Raw genomic sequence first — 14,410 nt, forward strand, 5'->3', positions numbered from 1 at the left:
AACCTCAAGGAGGCGCCCAGATAACCTGGCAGCGTCCTCCTTCCTCCCTCCTGGATAAGGGGGAAGGGTGGGCAAAAGACAGCGGAATCGGGGCTACAGCCCGGCAAAGGTAAAGGGGGGGATGCCCACGAAACAGGAGCGAAAGTCTGCAAAAGGGAAGATGCCAGTCAGGCAATATACGGTTCTCAGGCAGCATCATCTTTTCATGCATCGACACTGGAGGAAGGAGTCCGGGAGCTGTTTTTCCTCCCACCCACCCTACATAGGGAATGCTACAGCAAAGGAAGCAGAACGTCTTCACCGTTGCAGTCGCAGAACGGTGGGGCGGTGTTTTAGCAACCAGTGACACTGTAGGTACTACAGACGAGCCGTGGGAAAGCGGGAAGGGTTTTCGCTTCTCTCGCGATCAGCGCTCCTCTAAGGCCTAGCGGCAAGGGCACTGGAGGCATTGAAGAGGGCTCGGCTTCCCCCAGCAAGGACGGCACTCCTCCAGCCCAGGATCACCTGCAAGGGCCGATGGGGCGCAGACAACAATGGTTGGTGGAGCTTTGGCCTAGAGTGGACTTGGTTGGAAAATGGGGGAAGCAATGTTTGAGATGGAGGAGTCGGTTGGTTGCCGCACCTGGAAAACAATTTAACAAAGTTTGGTTTTGCAGTGATGACAAACATGTAGTGTTTAGTAATGTTGTGAAAACAAACCTGTGGCCCTTTATGCCAACAAAGGACCAAATGTCTCCATCTGCCCTTTTTACGGAAAAGGGGGAGGTAAGGTTAACGAATGGGAAGAGCAATGATGTTGGTACAACTATGGACAGGTTAGAAGCTCCTTGAGGTTTACTCAGCGCATCAAGGCGCATGAAGGATAGGATTATAGGCGTTTTGGATGTTTACTTTACACTGTGAAATCTTGCATTACGAAGTCAGCACTTGGGTAACGAGCTGGTTAGTCAGACTCTTGTATTAATGCTGTTTGTTCATCAAATATGTGGAAATATGCATGACATATCTGTGCAATGACTGAAGATGATGTGCCAGCGATGCCAGTAAAGGTGTGACCTGCTCATTGCTTTGGGAGATTCTCAGATTATGAAATGTGCTCTAATTATTAGCCCACCACCCTAACGCAACACAAACATAATGGATATGATGACAGGGGGGGTGGAGGCGGGACAGTGCATGTAAAGTGTTGCACAACCTTCCCCTGGAACAGCTCTAGACACGCAATGACGCATGCAGGGTGGGGGTATTGTTCTGTGGTGCAACTGAGCCGCCAGGAGAGTTTAAAACCCATGCAAGGCCAGTGCCAGAGAGCATTCACCACCGTTACCAGCAGCAGCGGCAACAGCAGCAGCAACAGCAGCAACAGCAGCAGCAACATCAGCAACAGCAGCAGCAGCAGCAGCAACAGCAGCAGCAGCATGAGGGCAGCAGTCGGCCTCCTCCTCCTCACCGTTCTCACCCTCTGGACTGGGGGTGCTTTGTCAACACCAGTCGGTAGGTGGCAGTGTATCTTTCCACTGGCAGCTATGCAGCTATGCAGCTATGCAGCAATGCGTATTCTACTATGCCAATGACATGTGAAGAGCAAGGGCTTCGCCCAGAAGCTCAAGACAGTGATGAAGGAAGAGAGGAAAGTAGGGAGTAGCAACTACAGAGAGCCACTTGCCTCCGGGAACCGGGCACTTCAGACCTGTGCCCATCACCTGCTTTGGGTGGGCATACCTCGCTGTCTCACGGGTGACTCCCTCTTCCCTTAAAGTGCCCCACGCAGATATGCCACTGCATGTGGTAGAGGGTGCTATGCAAGACCGCTCACATTACGACATTGACAGACGCCACAGAGTGCATCATGGGTAGTATTGCCGTCATGTGGGGGGCTTCAACCAGAAACACATGTCATGCATAGGGCATAGATTGGGGCTACCCTTTGTGCGGGCACTTTTCAATGTGGGGGTAGTAACATTCGCACAACAATGGCAGACAGGGACATAATGCAAACATGGATTACATAACTGGCTTAGTTTCATGTGCAATGGGGGAGAATAGCTGACATAGGGTAGGGTGCAATAGCCATGCATGAGTGCATTTCCTGATGCAGCATATGCTGTAACATTCATGCGTGCATTTCCCCTGTGCAACATGTCTTGTTACATGCATGAGTGCATTCCCCCTTTGCAGCATCTGTTGCTACATGCATGAGTACATTTCTCCCTTGCAGCATGTCTTGGTGCATGCATGAGTGTATTTCCCCCAAGCAGCATGCATTGCTACATGCATTAGTGCATCTACCCTATGCACCATATATTGTGACATGCATGATTGCATTCCATCAATGCAACATGTCTTCTTACATGCATGCGTGCATTTCCCCTTTGCAGCATGGTTTTTTAGATGCATTAGTGTATTTCCCCATATGCATCACGTGTTGCTACATGCATTAGTGCGTGTCCCCTATGCAGCATGTGCTGATACATGCATGAGTGCATTGCCCCAATCATCATGCGTTGCTACGTGCATGAGTGTGCCCTCTGTGCAGTATGTGCTGCTACATGCATGAGTGTGTGCCCCCTATGCATCTTGGACTGTTACATGTATGTGTGCATTTCCCCATATGTAGCATGGGTTGCAACATGCATTAGCGCATGCCCACTATGCACATGCCATGTTACATGCATGAGTGCATTGCCCCATTTAGCCTGTGTTGCTACATGCATGACTGGATGTCTGTTATGCTGCATGTGTTGCTACATGCATGAGTGCCCCCCCATGCAGCATGCCATGTTACATGCATGAGTTCATTGCCCCATGCAGCATGTGATGTCAATATCATACATGCCATTTTATACATGCATGAGTACATGCCCCTATGCAGCATGCCATGTTGCATGCATGAGTGCATTTTCCCTATGTAGTATGTGTTGCTAAATTAATGAGTCATGTCCCCTATGTGGCATGTCTTGATACATGCAAGAGTGCATTTCCCCTGTGCAGCATGTCTTTTCTCCATGCATGAGTGTATTTCCCCTTTGTAGCATGGTTTGTTAGATGCATTAGTGTATCTCCCCATCATGTGTTGCTACATGCATTAGTGCATGTCCCCTATGCAGCATGTGATGATACATGCATGAGTGCATTGCCCCCAAGCATCATGTGTTGCTACATGCATGAGTGTGTCCTCTATGCAGTATGTGTGGATAGCCTCATCGCTAGACTCATGGATGGCAGTAGCAGGGACTTGGATTGGTGAAGAGGGACAGGCAGACTCTGGGACATGATGACACTGGGTGAGGGCAAGTGTGAGTGTGGCTAGCCACATCACTAGAATAATGTATGGGAGTAGCAGGGACTTGGATTGGTGAAGAGGGACAGGCAGACTCTGGGTCATGATGACACTGGGTGAGGGCAAGTATGAGTGTGGCTAGCCTCATCGCTAGAATAATGGATGAGAGTTGCAGAGACTTGGATTGGTGAAGAGGGACAGGCAGACTCTGGGTCATGATGACACTGGGTGAGGGCAAGTATGAGTGTGGCTAGCCTCATCGCTAGAATAATGGATGAGAGTTGCAGAGACTTGGATTGGTGAAGAGGGACAGGCAGACTCCGGGACATGATGACACTGGGAGAGGGCATGTGTGAGTGTGGCTAGCCTCATCACTAGAATAATGGGTTCGAGTAGCAGGGACTTGGATTGGTGAAGAGGGACAGACAGACTCCGGGACATGATGACACTGGGTTAGGGCAAGTGTGAGTGTGGCTAGCCTCATCGCTAGAATAATGGATGGGAGTAGCAGGGACTTGGAGTGGAGGAGAGGGACAGGCAGACTCGGGGAGATGATGACACTGGGTGAGGGCAAGTGTGAGTGTGGCTAGCCACATCACTAGAATAATGGATGGGAGTAGCAGGGACTTGGATTGGTGAAGAGGGACAGGCAGACTCCGGGACATGATGACACTGGGTGAGGGCAAGTGTGAGTGTGGCTAGCCTCATCACTTGAATAATGGATGGGAAGCAGGAACTTGGCTTGGTGAAGAGGGACAGGCAGACTCCGGGATATGATGACAATGGGTGAGGGCAAGTGTGACTGTGGTTAGCCTCATCGCTAGAATAATGGATGGGAGAAGCAGGGACTTGGCTTGGACGAGAGGGACAGGCAGACTCCGGGACATAATGACACTGGGTGAGGGCAAGTGTGAGTGTGGCTAGCCTCATCACTAGAGTCCTGGATGGGAGTAGCAGGGACTTGGATTGGTGAAGAGGGACAGGCAGACTCTGGGACATGATGACACTGGGTGAGGGCAAGTATGAGTGTGGCTAGCCTCATCACTAGAGTCATGGATGGGAGTAGCAGGGACTTGGATTGGTGAAGAGGGACAGGCAGACTCTGGGACATGATGACACTGGGTGAGAGCAAGTGTGAGTGTGGCTAGCCTCATCACTAGAATAATGGATGGGAGTAGCAGGGACTTGGATTGGTGAAGAGGGACAGGCAGACTCAGGGACATTATGACACTGGGTGAGGGCAAGTGTGAGTGTGGCTAGCCTCATCACTAGATTCATGGATGGTAGTAGCAGGGTCTTGGATTGGTGAAGAGGGACAAGCAGATTCCGGGACATGATGACACTGAGTGAGGGCAAGTGTGAGTGTGGCTAACCTCATCACTAGAATAATGGATGGGAGTAGCAGAGACTTGGATTGGAGAAGCGGAACAGGCAGACTCCAGGACATGATGACACTGGGTGAGGGCAAGTGTGATTGTGGCTAGCCTCATCACTAGAGTCATGGATGGGAGTAGCAGGGACTTGGATTGGTGAAGAGGGACAGGCAGACTCCTGGACATGATGACACTGGGTGATGGCAAGTGTGAGTGTGGCTAGCCTCATCGCTAGAATAATGGATGGGAGTAGCAGGGACTTGGATTGGTGAAGAGGGACAGGCAGACTCTGGGTCATGATGCCACTGTGTGAGGGCAAGAATGAGTGTGGCTAGCCTCATCGCTAGAATAATGGATGGGAGTAGCAGGGACATGGATTGGTGAAGAGGGACAGGCAGACTCTGGGTCATGATGACACTGGGTGAGGGCATGTGTGAGTGTGGCTAGTCTCATCGCTAGAATAATGGATGGGAGTAGCAGGGACTTGGATTGGTGAAGAGGGACAGGAAGACTCCGGGACATGATGACACTGGGTGAGGGCATGTGTGAGTGTGGCTAGCCTCATCGCTAGAATAATGGATGGGAGTAGCAGGGACTTGGAGTGGAGGAGGGGGACAGGCAGACTTGGGGACATGATGACACTGGGTGAGGGCAAGTGTGAGTGTGGCTAGCCACATCACTAGAATAATGGATGGGAGTAGCAGGGACTTGGATTGGTGAAGAGGGACAGGCAGACTCCGGGACATGATGACACTGGGAGAGGGCAAGTGTGAGTGTGGCTAGCCTCATCACTTGAATAATGGATGGGAAGCAGGAACTTGGCTTGGTGAAGAGGGACAGGCAGACTCCGGGACATGATGACACTGGGTGGGGGCAAGTGTGAGTGTGGCTAGCCTCATCACTTGAATAATGGATGGGAAGCAGGGACTTGGCTTGGTGAAGAGGGACAGGCAGACTCCGGGACATGATGACACTGGGTGAGGGCAAGTGTGAGTGTGGCTAGCCTCATCACTAGAATAATGGATCGGAGTAGCAGGGACTTGGATTGGTGAAGCGGGACAGGCAGACTCTGGGATATGATGACACTGGGTGAGGGAAAGTGTGAGTGTGGCTAGCCTCATCACTAGAGTCATGGATGGGAGTAGCAGGGACTTGGATTGGTGAAGAGGGACAGGCAGACTCCGGGACATGATGACACTGGGTGAGAGCAAGTGTGAGTGTGTCTAGCCTCATCGCTAGACTAGTGGATGCGAGTAGCAGGGACTTGGATTGGTGAAGAGGGACAGGCAGACTCCGGGACATGACACTGGGTGGGGGCAATTGTGAGTGTGGCTAGCCTCATTCCTAGAATAATGGATGGGAGTAGCAGGGAATTGGATTGGTGAAGAGGGACAGGCAGACTCTGGGACATGATGACACTGGGTGAGAGCAAGTGTGAGTGTGGCTAGCCTCATCACAAGAATAATGGATGGGAGTAGCAGTGACTTGGATTGGTGAAGAGGGACAGGCAGACTGCGCGACATGATGACACTGGTTGAGGGCAAGTGTGAGTGTGCCTAGCCTCATCACTAGAATAATGGATGTGAATAGCAGAGACTTGGATTGGAGGAGAGAGACAGGCAGACTGTGGGACATGATGACACTGGTTGAGGGCAAGTGTGAGTGTGGCTAGCCTCATCACTAGAATAATGGATGGGAATAGCAGAGACTTGGATTGGAGGAGAGAGACAGGCAGACTCCGGGACATTATGACACTGGTTGAGGGCAAGTGTGAGTGTGGCTAGCCTCATCACTAGATTCATGGATGGTAGTAGCAGGGACTTGGATTGGTGAAGATGGACAAGCAGATTCCGGGACATGATGACACTGAGTGAGGGCAAGTGTGAGTGTGGCTAGCCTCATCACTAGAATAATGGATGGGAGTAGCAGAGACTTGGATTGGAGAAGCGGAACAGGCAGACTCTGGGATATCATGACACTGGGTGAGGGAAAGTGTGAGTGTGGCTAGCCTCATCGCTAGACTCATGGATGGCAGTAGCAGAGACATGGATTGGTGAAGAGGGACTGGCAGACTCCAGGACATGATGACACTGGGTGAGGGTAAGTGTGATTGTGGCTAACCTCATCACTAGAGTCATGGATGGGAGTAGCAGGGACTTGGATTGGTGAAGAGGGACAGGCAGACTCCTGGACATGATGACACTGGGTGATGGCAAGTGTGAGTGTGGATAGCCTCATCACTAGAATAATGGATGGGAGTAGCAGAGACTTGGATTGGTGAAGAGGGACAGGCAGACTCCAGGACATGATGACACTGGGTGAGGGCACGTGTGAGTGTGGCTAGTCTTATCACTAGAATAATGGATGGGAGTAGCATGGACTTGGATTGGTGAAAAGGGACAGGCAGACTCCGGGACATGATGACACTGGGTGAGGGCAAGTGTGAATGTGGCTAGCCTCATCGCTAGAATAATGGATGGGAGTAGCAGGGACTTGGATAGGAGGAGAGGGACAGGCAGACTCGGGGACATGATGACACTGGGTGAGGGCAAGTGTGAGTGTGGCTAGCCACATCACTAGAATAATGGATGGGAGTAGCAGGGACTTGGATTGGTGAAGAGGGACAGGCAGACTCCGGGACATGATGACACTGGGTGAGGGCAAGTGTGAGTGTGGCTAGCCTCATCGCTAGAATAATGGATGGGAGTAGCAGGAACTTGGATTGGTGAAGAGGGACAAGCAGACTCCGGGACTTGATGACACTGGGTGATGGGAAGTGTGAGTGTGGCTAGCCTCATCGCTAGAATAATGGATGAGAGTAGCAGGGACTTGGATTAGTGAAGAGGGACAGGCAGACTCCCGGACATGATGACACTGGGTGAGGGCAAGTGTGAGTGTGGCTAGCCTCATCGCTAGAATAATGGATGAGAGTAGCAGGGACTTGGATTAGTGAAGAGGGACAGGCAGACTCCGGGACATGATGACACTGGGTGAGGGCAAGTGTGAGTGTGGCGAGCATCATCACTAGAATAATGGATGGGAGTAGCAGGGACTTGGATTGGTGAAGAGGGACAGGCAGACTCTGGGTCATGATGACACTGGGTGAGGGCAAGTATGAGTGTGGCTAGCCTCATCGCTAGAATAATGGATGAGAGTTGCAGAGACTTGGATTGGTGAAGAGGGAGAGGCAGACTCCGGGACATGATGACACTGGGTGAGGGCAAGTGTGAGTGTGGCTAGCCTCATCAATTGAATAATATAATGGATGGGAGTAGCAGGGACTTGGAATGGTGAAGAAGGACAGGCAGACTCCGGTATATGATGACACTGGGTGAGGACATGTGTGAGTGTGGCTAGCCTTATCACTAGAATAATGGGTGGGAGTAGCAGGGACTTGGATGGGTGAAGAGGGACAGACAGACTCCGGGACATGATGACACTGGTTGAGGGCAAGTGTGAGTGTGGCTAGCCTCATCGCTAGAATAATGGATGGGAGTAGCAGGGACTTGGAGTGGAGGAGAGGGACAGGCAGACTCGGGGACATGATGACACTGGGTGAGGGCAAGTGTGAGCGTGGCTAGCCACATCACTAGAATAATGGATGGGAGTAGCAGGGACTTGGATTGGTGAAGAGGGACAGGCAGACTCCGGGACATGATGACATTGGGTGAGGGCAAGTGTGAGTGTGGCTAGCCTCATCACTTGAATAATGGATGGGAAGCAGGAACTTGGCTTGGTGAAGAGGGACAGGCAGACTCCGGGACATGATGACACTGGGTGAGTTCAAGTGTGAGTGTGGCTAGCCTCATCACTAGAATAATGGATCGGAGTAGCAGGGACTTGGTATTGGTGAAGAAGGACAGGCAGACTCTGGGATATGATGACAATGGGTGAGGGCAAGTGTGACTGTGGCTAGCCTCATCGCTAGAATAATGGATGGGAGTAGCAGGGACTTGGCTTGGAGGAGAGGGACAGGCAGACTCCGGGACATGATGACACTGGGTGAGGGCAAGTGTGAGCGTGGCTAGCCACATCACTAGAATAATGGATGGGAGTAGCAGGGACTTGGATTGGTGAAGAGCGACAGGCAGACTCCGGGACATGATGACATTGGGTGAGGGCAAGTGTGAGTGTGGCTAGCCTCATCACTTGAATAATGGATGGGAAGCAGGAACTTGGCTTGGTGAAGAGGGACAGGCAGACTCCGGGACATGATGACACTGGGTGAGGGCAAGTGTGAGTGTGGCTAGCCTCATCACTAGAATAATGGATCGGAGTAGCAGGGACTTGGTATTGGTGAAGAAGGACAGGCAGACTCCGGGATATGATGACAATGGGTGAGGGCAAGTGTGACTGTGGCTAGCCTCATCGCTAGAATAATGGATGGGAGTAGCAGGGACTTGGCTTGGAGGAGAGGGACAGGCAGACTCCGGGACATGATGACACTGGGTGAGGGCAAGTGTGAGTGTGGCTAGCCTCATCACTAGAATAATGGATGGGAGTAGCAGGGACTTGGCTTGGACGAGAGGGACAGGCAGACTCCGGGACATGATGACACTGGGTGAGGGCAAGTGTGAGTGTGGCTAGCCTCATTGCTAGAATAATGGATGGGAGTAGCAGGGACTTGGATTGGTGAAGAGGGACAGGCAGACCCCGGGACATGACACTGGGTGAGGGCAAGTGTGAGTGTGGCTAGCCTCATTGCTAGAATAATAGATGGGAGTAGCAGGGAATTGGATTGGTGAAGAGGGACAGGCAGACTCCACGACATGATGACACTGGGTGAGGGCACGTGTGAGTGTGGCTAGCCTCATCACTAGAATAATGGGTGGGAGTAGCATGGACTTGGATTGGTGAAGAGGGACAGACAGACTCCGGGACATGATGACACTGGGTGAGGGCAAGTGTGAGTGTGGCTAGCCTCATCGCTAGAATAATGGATGGGAGTAGCAGGGACTTGGAGTGGAGGTGAGGGACAGGCAGACTCGGGGACATGATGACACTGGGTGAGGGCAAGTGTGAGTGTGGCTAGCCACATCACTAGAATAATGGATGGGAGTAGCAGGGACTTGGATTGGTGAAGAGGGACAGGCAGACTCTGGGTCATGATGAAACTGGGTGAGGGCAGGTATGAGTGTGGCTAGCCTCATCACTAGAATAATGGGTGGGAGTATCAGGGACTTGGATTGGTGAAGAGGGACAGACAGACTCCGGGACATGATGACACTGGGTGAGGGCAAGTGTGAGTGTGGCTAGCCTCATCACTAGAATAATGGATGGCATTAGCAGGGACTTGGAGTGGAGGAGAGTGACAGGCAGACTTGGGGACATGATGACACTGGGTGAGGGCAAGTGTGAGTGTGGCTAGCCACATCACTAGAATAATGGATGGGAAGCAGGAACTTGGGTTGGTGAAGAGGGACAGGCAGACTCCGGGACATGATGACACTGGGTGAGGGCAAGTGTGAGTGTGGCTAGTCTCATCACTAGAGTCATGGATGGGAGTAGCAGGGACTTGGATTGGTGAAGAGGGACAGACAGACTCCGGGACATGATGACACTGGGTGAGGGCAAGAGTGAGTGTGGCTAGCCTCTTCGCTAGAATAATGGATGGGATTAACAGGGACTTGGAGTGGAGGAGAGTGACAGGCAGACTTGGGGACATGATGACACTGGGTGAGGGCAAGTGTGAGTGTGGCTAGCCACATCACTAGAATAACGGATGGGAGTAGCAGGGACTTGGATTGGTGAAGAGGGACAGGCAGACTCCGGGACATGATGACACTGGGTGAGGGCAAGTGTGAGTGTGGCTAGCCTCATCACTTGAATAATGGATGGGAAGCAGGAACTTGGGTTGGTGAAGAGGGACAGGCAGACTCCGGGACATGATGACACTGGGTGAGGGCAAGTGAGAGTGTGGCTAGCCTCATCACTAGAATAATGGATGGGAGTAGCAAGGACTTGGATTGGTGAAGAGGGACAGGCAGACTCCGGGATATGATGACAATGGGTGAGGGCAGGTGTGACTGTGGATAGCCTCATCGCTAGAATAATGGATGGGAGTAGCAGGGACTTGGCTTGGAGGAGAGGGACAGGCAGACTTCGGGACATGATGACACTGGGTGAGGGCAAGTGTGAGTGTGGCTAGCCTCATCACTAGAGTCATGGATGGGAGTAGCAGGGACTTGGATTGGTGAAGAGGGACAGACAGACTCCGGGACATGATGACACTGGGTGAGGGCAAGAGTGAGTGTGGCTAGCCTCATCGCTAGAATAATGGATGGGATTAGCAGGGACTTGGAGTGGAGGAGAGTGACAGGCAGACTTGGGGACATGATGACACTGGGTGAGGGCAAGTGTGAGTGTGGCTAGCCACATCACTAGAATAATGGATGGGAGTAGCAGGGACTTGGATTGGTGAAGAGGGACAGGCAGACTCCGGGACATGATGACACTGGGTGAGGGCAAGTGTGAGTGTGGCTAGCCTCATCACTTGAATAATGGATGGGAAGCAGGAACTTGGGTTGGTGAAGAGGGACAGGCAGACTCCGGGACATGATGACACTGGGTGAGGGCAAGTGAGAGTGTGGCTAGCCTCATCACTAGAATAATGGATGGGAGTAGCAGGGACTTGGATTGGTGAAGAGGGACAGGCAGACTCCGGGATATGATGACAATGGGTGAGGGCAGGTGTGACTGTGGATAGCCTCATCGCTAGAATAATGGATGGGAGTAGCAGGGACTTGGCTTGGAGGAGAGGGACAGGCAGACTTGGGGACATGATGACACTGGGTGAGGGCAAGTGTGAGTGTGGCTAGCCTCATCACTAGAATAATGGATGGCATTAGCAGGGACTTGGAGTGGAGGAGAGTGACAGGCAGACTTGGGGACATGATGACACTGGGTGAGGGCAAGTGTGAGTGTGGCTAGCCACATCACTAGAATAATGGATGGGAAGCAGGAACTTGGGTTGGTGAAGAGGGACAGGCAGACTCCGGGACATGATGACACTGGGTGAGGGCAAGTGTGAGTGTGGCTAGCCTCATCACTAGAGTCATGGATGGGAGTAGCAGGGACTTGGATTGTTGAAGAGGGACAGACAGACTCCGGGACATGATGACACTGGGTGAGGGCAAGAGTGAGTGTGGCTAGCCTCTTCGCTAGAATAATGGATGGGATTAGCAGGGACTTGGAGTGGAGGAGAGTGACAGGCAGACTTGGGGACATGATGACACTGGGTGAGGGCAAGTGTGAGTGTGGCTAGCCACATCACTAGAATAATGGATGGGAGTAGCAGGGACTTGGATTGGTGAAGAGGGACAGGCAGACTCCGGGACATGATGACACTGGGTGAGGGCAAGTGTGAGTGTGGCTAGCCTCATCACTTGAATAATGGATGGGAAGCAGTAACTTGGGTTGGTGAAGAGGGACAGGCAGACTCCGGGACATGATGACACTGGGTGAGGGCAAGTGAGAGTGTGGCTAGCCTCATCACTAGAATAATGGATGGGAGTAGCAAGGACTTGGATTGGTGAAGAGGGACAGGCAGACTCCGGGATATGATGACAATGGGTGAGGGCAGGTGTGACTGTGGATAGCCTCATCGCTAGAATAATGGATGGGAGTAGCAGGGACTTGGCTTGGAGGAGAGGGACAGGCAGACTTCGGGACATGATGACACTGGGTGAGGGCAAGTGTGAGTGTGGCTAGCCTCATCACTAGAGTCATGGATGGGAGTAGCAGGGACTTGGATTGGTGAAGGGGGACAGGCAGACTCCGGGACATGATGACACTGGGTGAGAGCAAGTGTGAGTGTGGCTAGCCTCATCGCTAGAATAATGGATGGGATTAGCAGGGACTTGGAGTGGAGGAGAGGGACAGGCAGACTGTAGTACATGATGGTTTTGACCTTTGACTAGAAGAGAACAGGGGGTGTAACAGAATAGGGGTGTGTCAGAACTGTCTTTGGGGAGCAAGACCCTCCTCTGATCTACTTGGCCTACGTGTCGCCCCTTTATTCCAGTAGCTGCTGCCTCCCCTGGTGTCAGCTGCATGCCAGTTCACTCACACACTGGCACTCTCTGTTTATAGGGCTATTTCCTTTGTGGGTGCCTTAGAGCTCAAGAGGACCACTGTGGGGTCCCCAAGAGACAGGCAATGAAATGTGACGTTCCTCTCGATATAAAAGCATTAAAACATGTTTGGCGTCATCAATAGTAAGATACAAAAATGGTGAAATGCGGTTATTCTTCCATTTCAGATGTAGGAATATGTGCAGAAACGTGCGGACCTACACAACCATGCGGCAGTGGTGAGAGCTGTGAGAAAACCGCCTGCGGTGGAACTCAGTGCACGCCAAAAGCAGGTGAGTGCTGCTGAAGCGTACACTCCAAAATGGCAGCTATCAGAACTGAAGAGTGGGAGAGAACCTGTCACAGCATTAACTCTTTCATTCCAAAGTAATCCCAGGGGTCTGCATCACTTTACCACCGACAGCAAGAACAGCTCAGCATCTTCCAATAACAGAGGCATCAAATATGTGTTAGAAATCTTTCTGGGGTTGGGGCAAAGCTTCCAATTATTCTCCTCCACTAACAGTGAGAAGTATTTCTACCCAGTTGTCAAACAGAGTGCAAAACGCAAACTGCACTGATTCTTGCCATTTGCCCATCCTCTGCAGAGCAGATGAACGGGTTTCCTTATTATCAGCCTCATGTAGGCTTCTTTAATGTGTGGAGCAGTGTGTGAGCATCAGAAAATAGACGCTGGTGGCCTGTCACACTCCTCCATCCTAGAGAGAGTGAGGGGGAGTCTGTAAGGAGCCTCCCCAGAGTTGCAAATCACACTCCTCCATCCTAGAGAGAGTGAGGAGGAGTCTGCAAGGAGCCTCCCCAGAGTTGCAAATCACACTTCTCCATCCTAGAGAGAGTGAAGAGGAGTCTGCAAGGAGCCTCCCCAGAGTTGCAAATCACACTCCTCCATCCTAGAGAGAGTGAGGAGGAGTCTGCAAGGAGCCTCCCCAGAGTTGCAAATCACACTCCTCCATCCTAGAGAGAGTGAGGGGGAGTCTGTAAGGAGCCTCCCCAGAGTTGCAAATCACACTCCTCCATCCTAGAGAGAGTGAGGGGGAGTCTGCAAGGAGCCTCCCCAGAGTTGCAAATCACACTCCTCCATCCTAGAGAGAGTGAGGGGGAGTCTGTAAGGAGCCTCCCCAGAGTTGCAAATCACACTCCTCCATCCTAGAGAGAGTGAGGGGGAGTCTGCAAGGAGCTTCCCCAGAGTTGCAAATCACACTCCTCCATCCTAGAGAGAGTGAGGAGGAGTCTGTAAGGAGCCTCCCCAGAGTTCCAAATCACACTTCTCCATCCTAGAGAGAGTGAGGAGGAGTCTGTAAGGAGCCTCCCCAGAGTTGCAAATCACACTTCTCCATCCTAGAGAGAGTGAAGAGGAGTCTGCAAGGAGCCTCCCCAGAGTTCCAAATCACACTTCTCCATCCTAGAGAGAGTGAGGAGGAGTCTGCAAGGAGCCTCCCCAGAGTTCCAAATCACACTCCTCCATCCTAGAGAGAGTGAGGAGGAGTCTGTAAGGAGCCTCCCCAGAGTTCCAAATCACACTTCTCCATCCTAGAGAGAGTGAGGAGGAGTCTGTAAGGAGCCTCCCCAGAGTTGCAAATCACACTCCTCCATCCTAGAGAGAGTGAGGAGTAGTCTGCAAGGAGCCTCCCCAGAGTTCCAAATCACACTTCTCCATCCTAGAG

General features: G+C 51.9%; 1 protein-coding gene across 1 annotated transcript in view; it reads left to right on the plus strand.

Annotated features, from left to right (window-relative positions):
- Positions 1-1,197: 1,197 nt before the first annotated feature.
- LOC138528710 (uncharacterized) overlaps positions 1,198-14,410 on the plus strand; it is a gene marked incomplete at its 3' end in the record, with an annotated part of 59,504 nt that continues 46,291 nt past the window's right edge. Inside the window, 2 exon segments of the mRNA XM_069640565.1 lie at positions 1,198-1,494; positions 12,914-13,018. Coding sequence (XP_069496666.1) covers positions 1,224-1,494; positions 12,914-13,018 — 376 coding nt within the window.

The sequence above is a fragment of the Ambystoma mexicanum genome, chromosome 7q (genome assembly GCF_040938575.1).
Source record: "Ambystoma mexicanum isolate Mex_15411 chromosome 7q, UKY_AmexF1_1, whole genome shotgun sequence".
NCBI lineage: Eukaryota > Metazoa > Chordata > Amphibia > Caudata > Ambystomatidae > Ambystoma > Ambystoma mexicanum.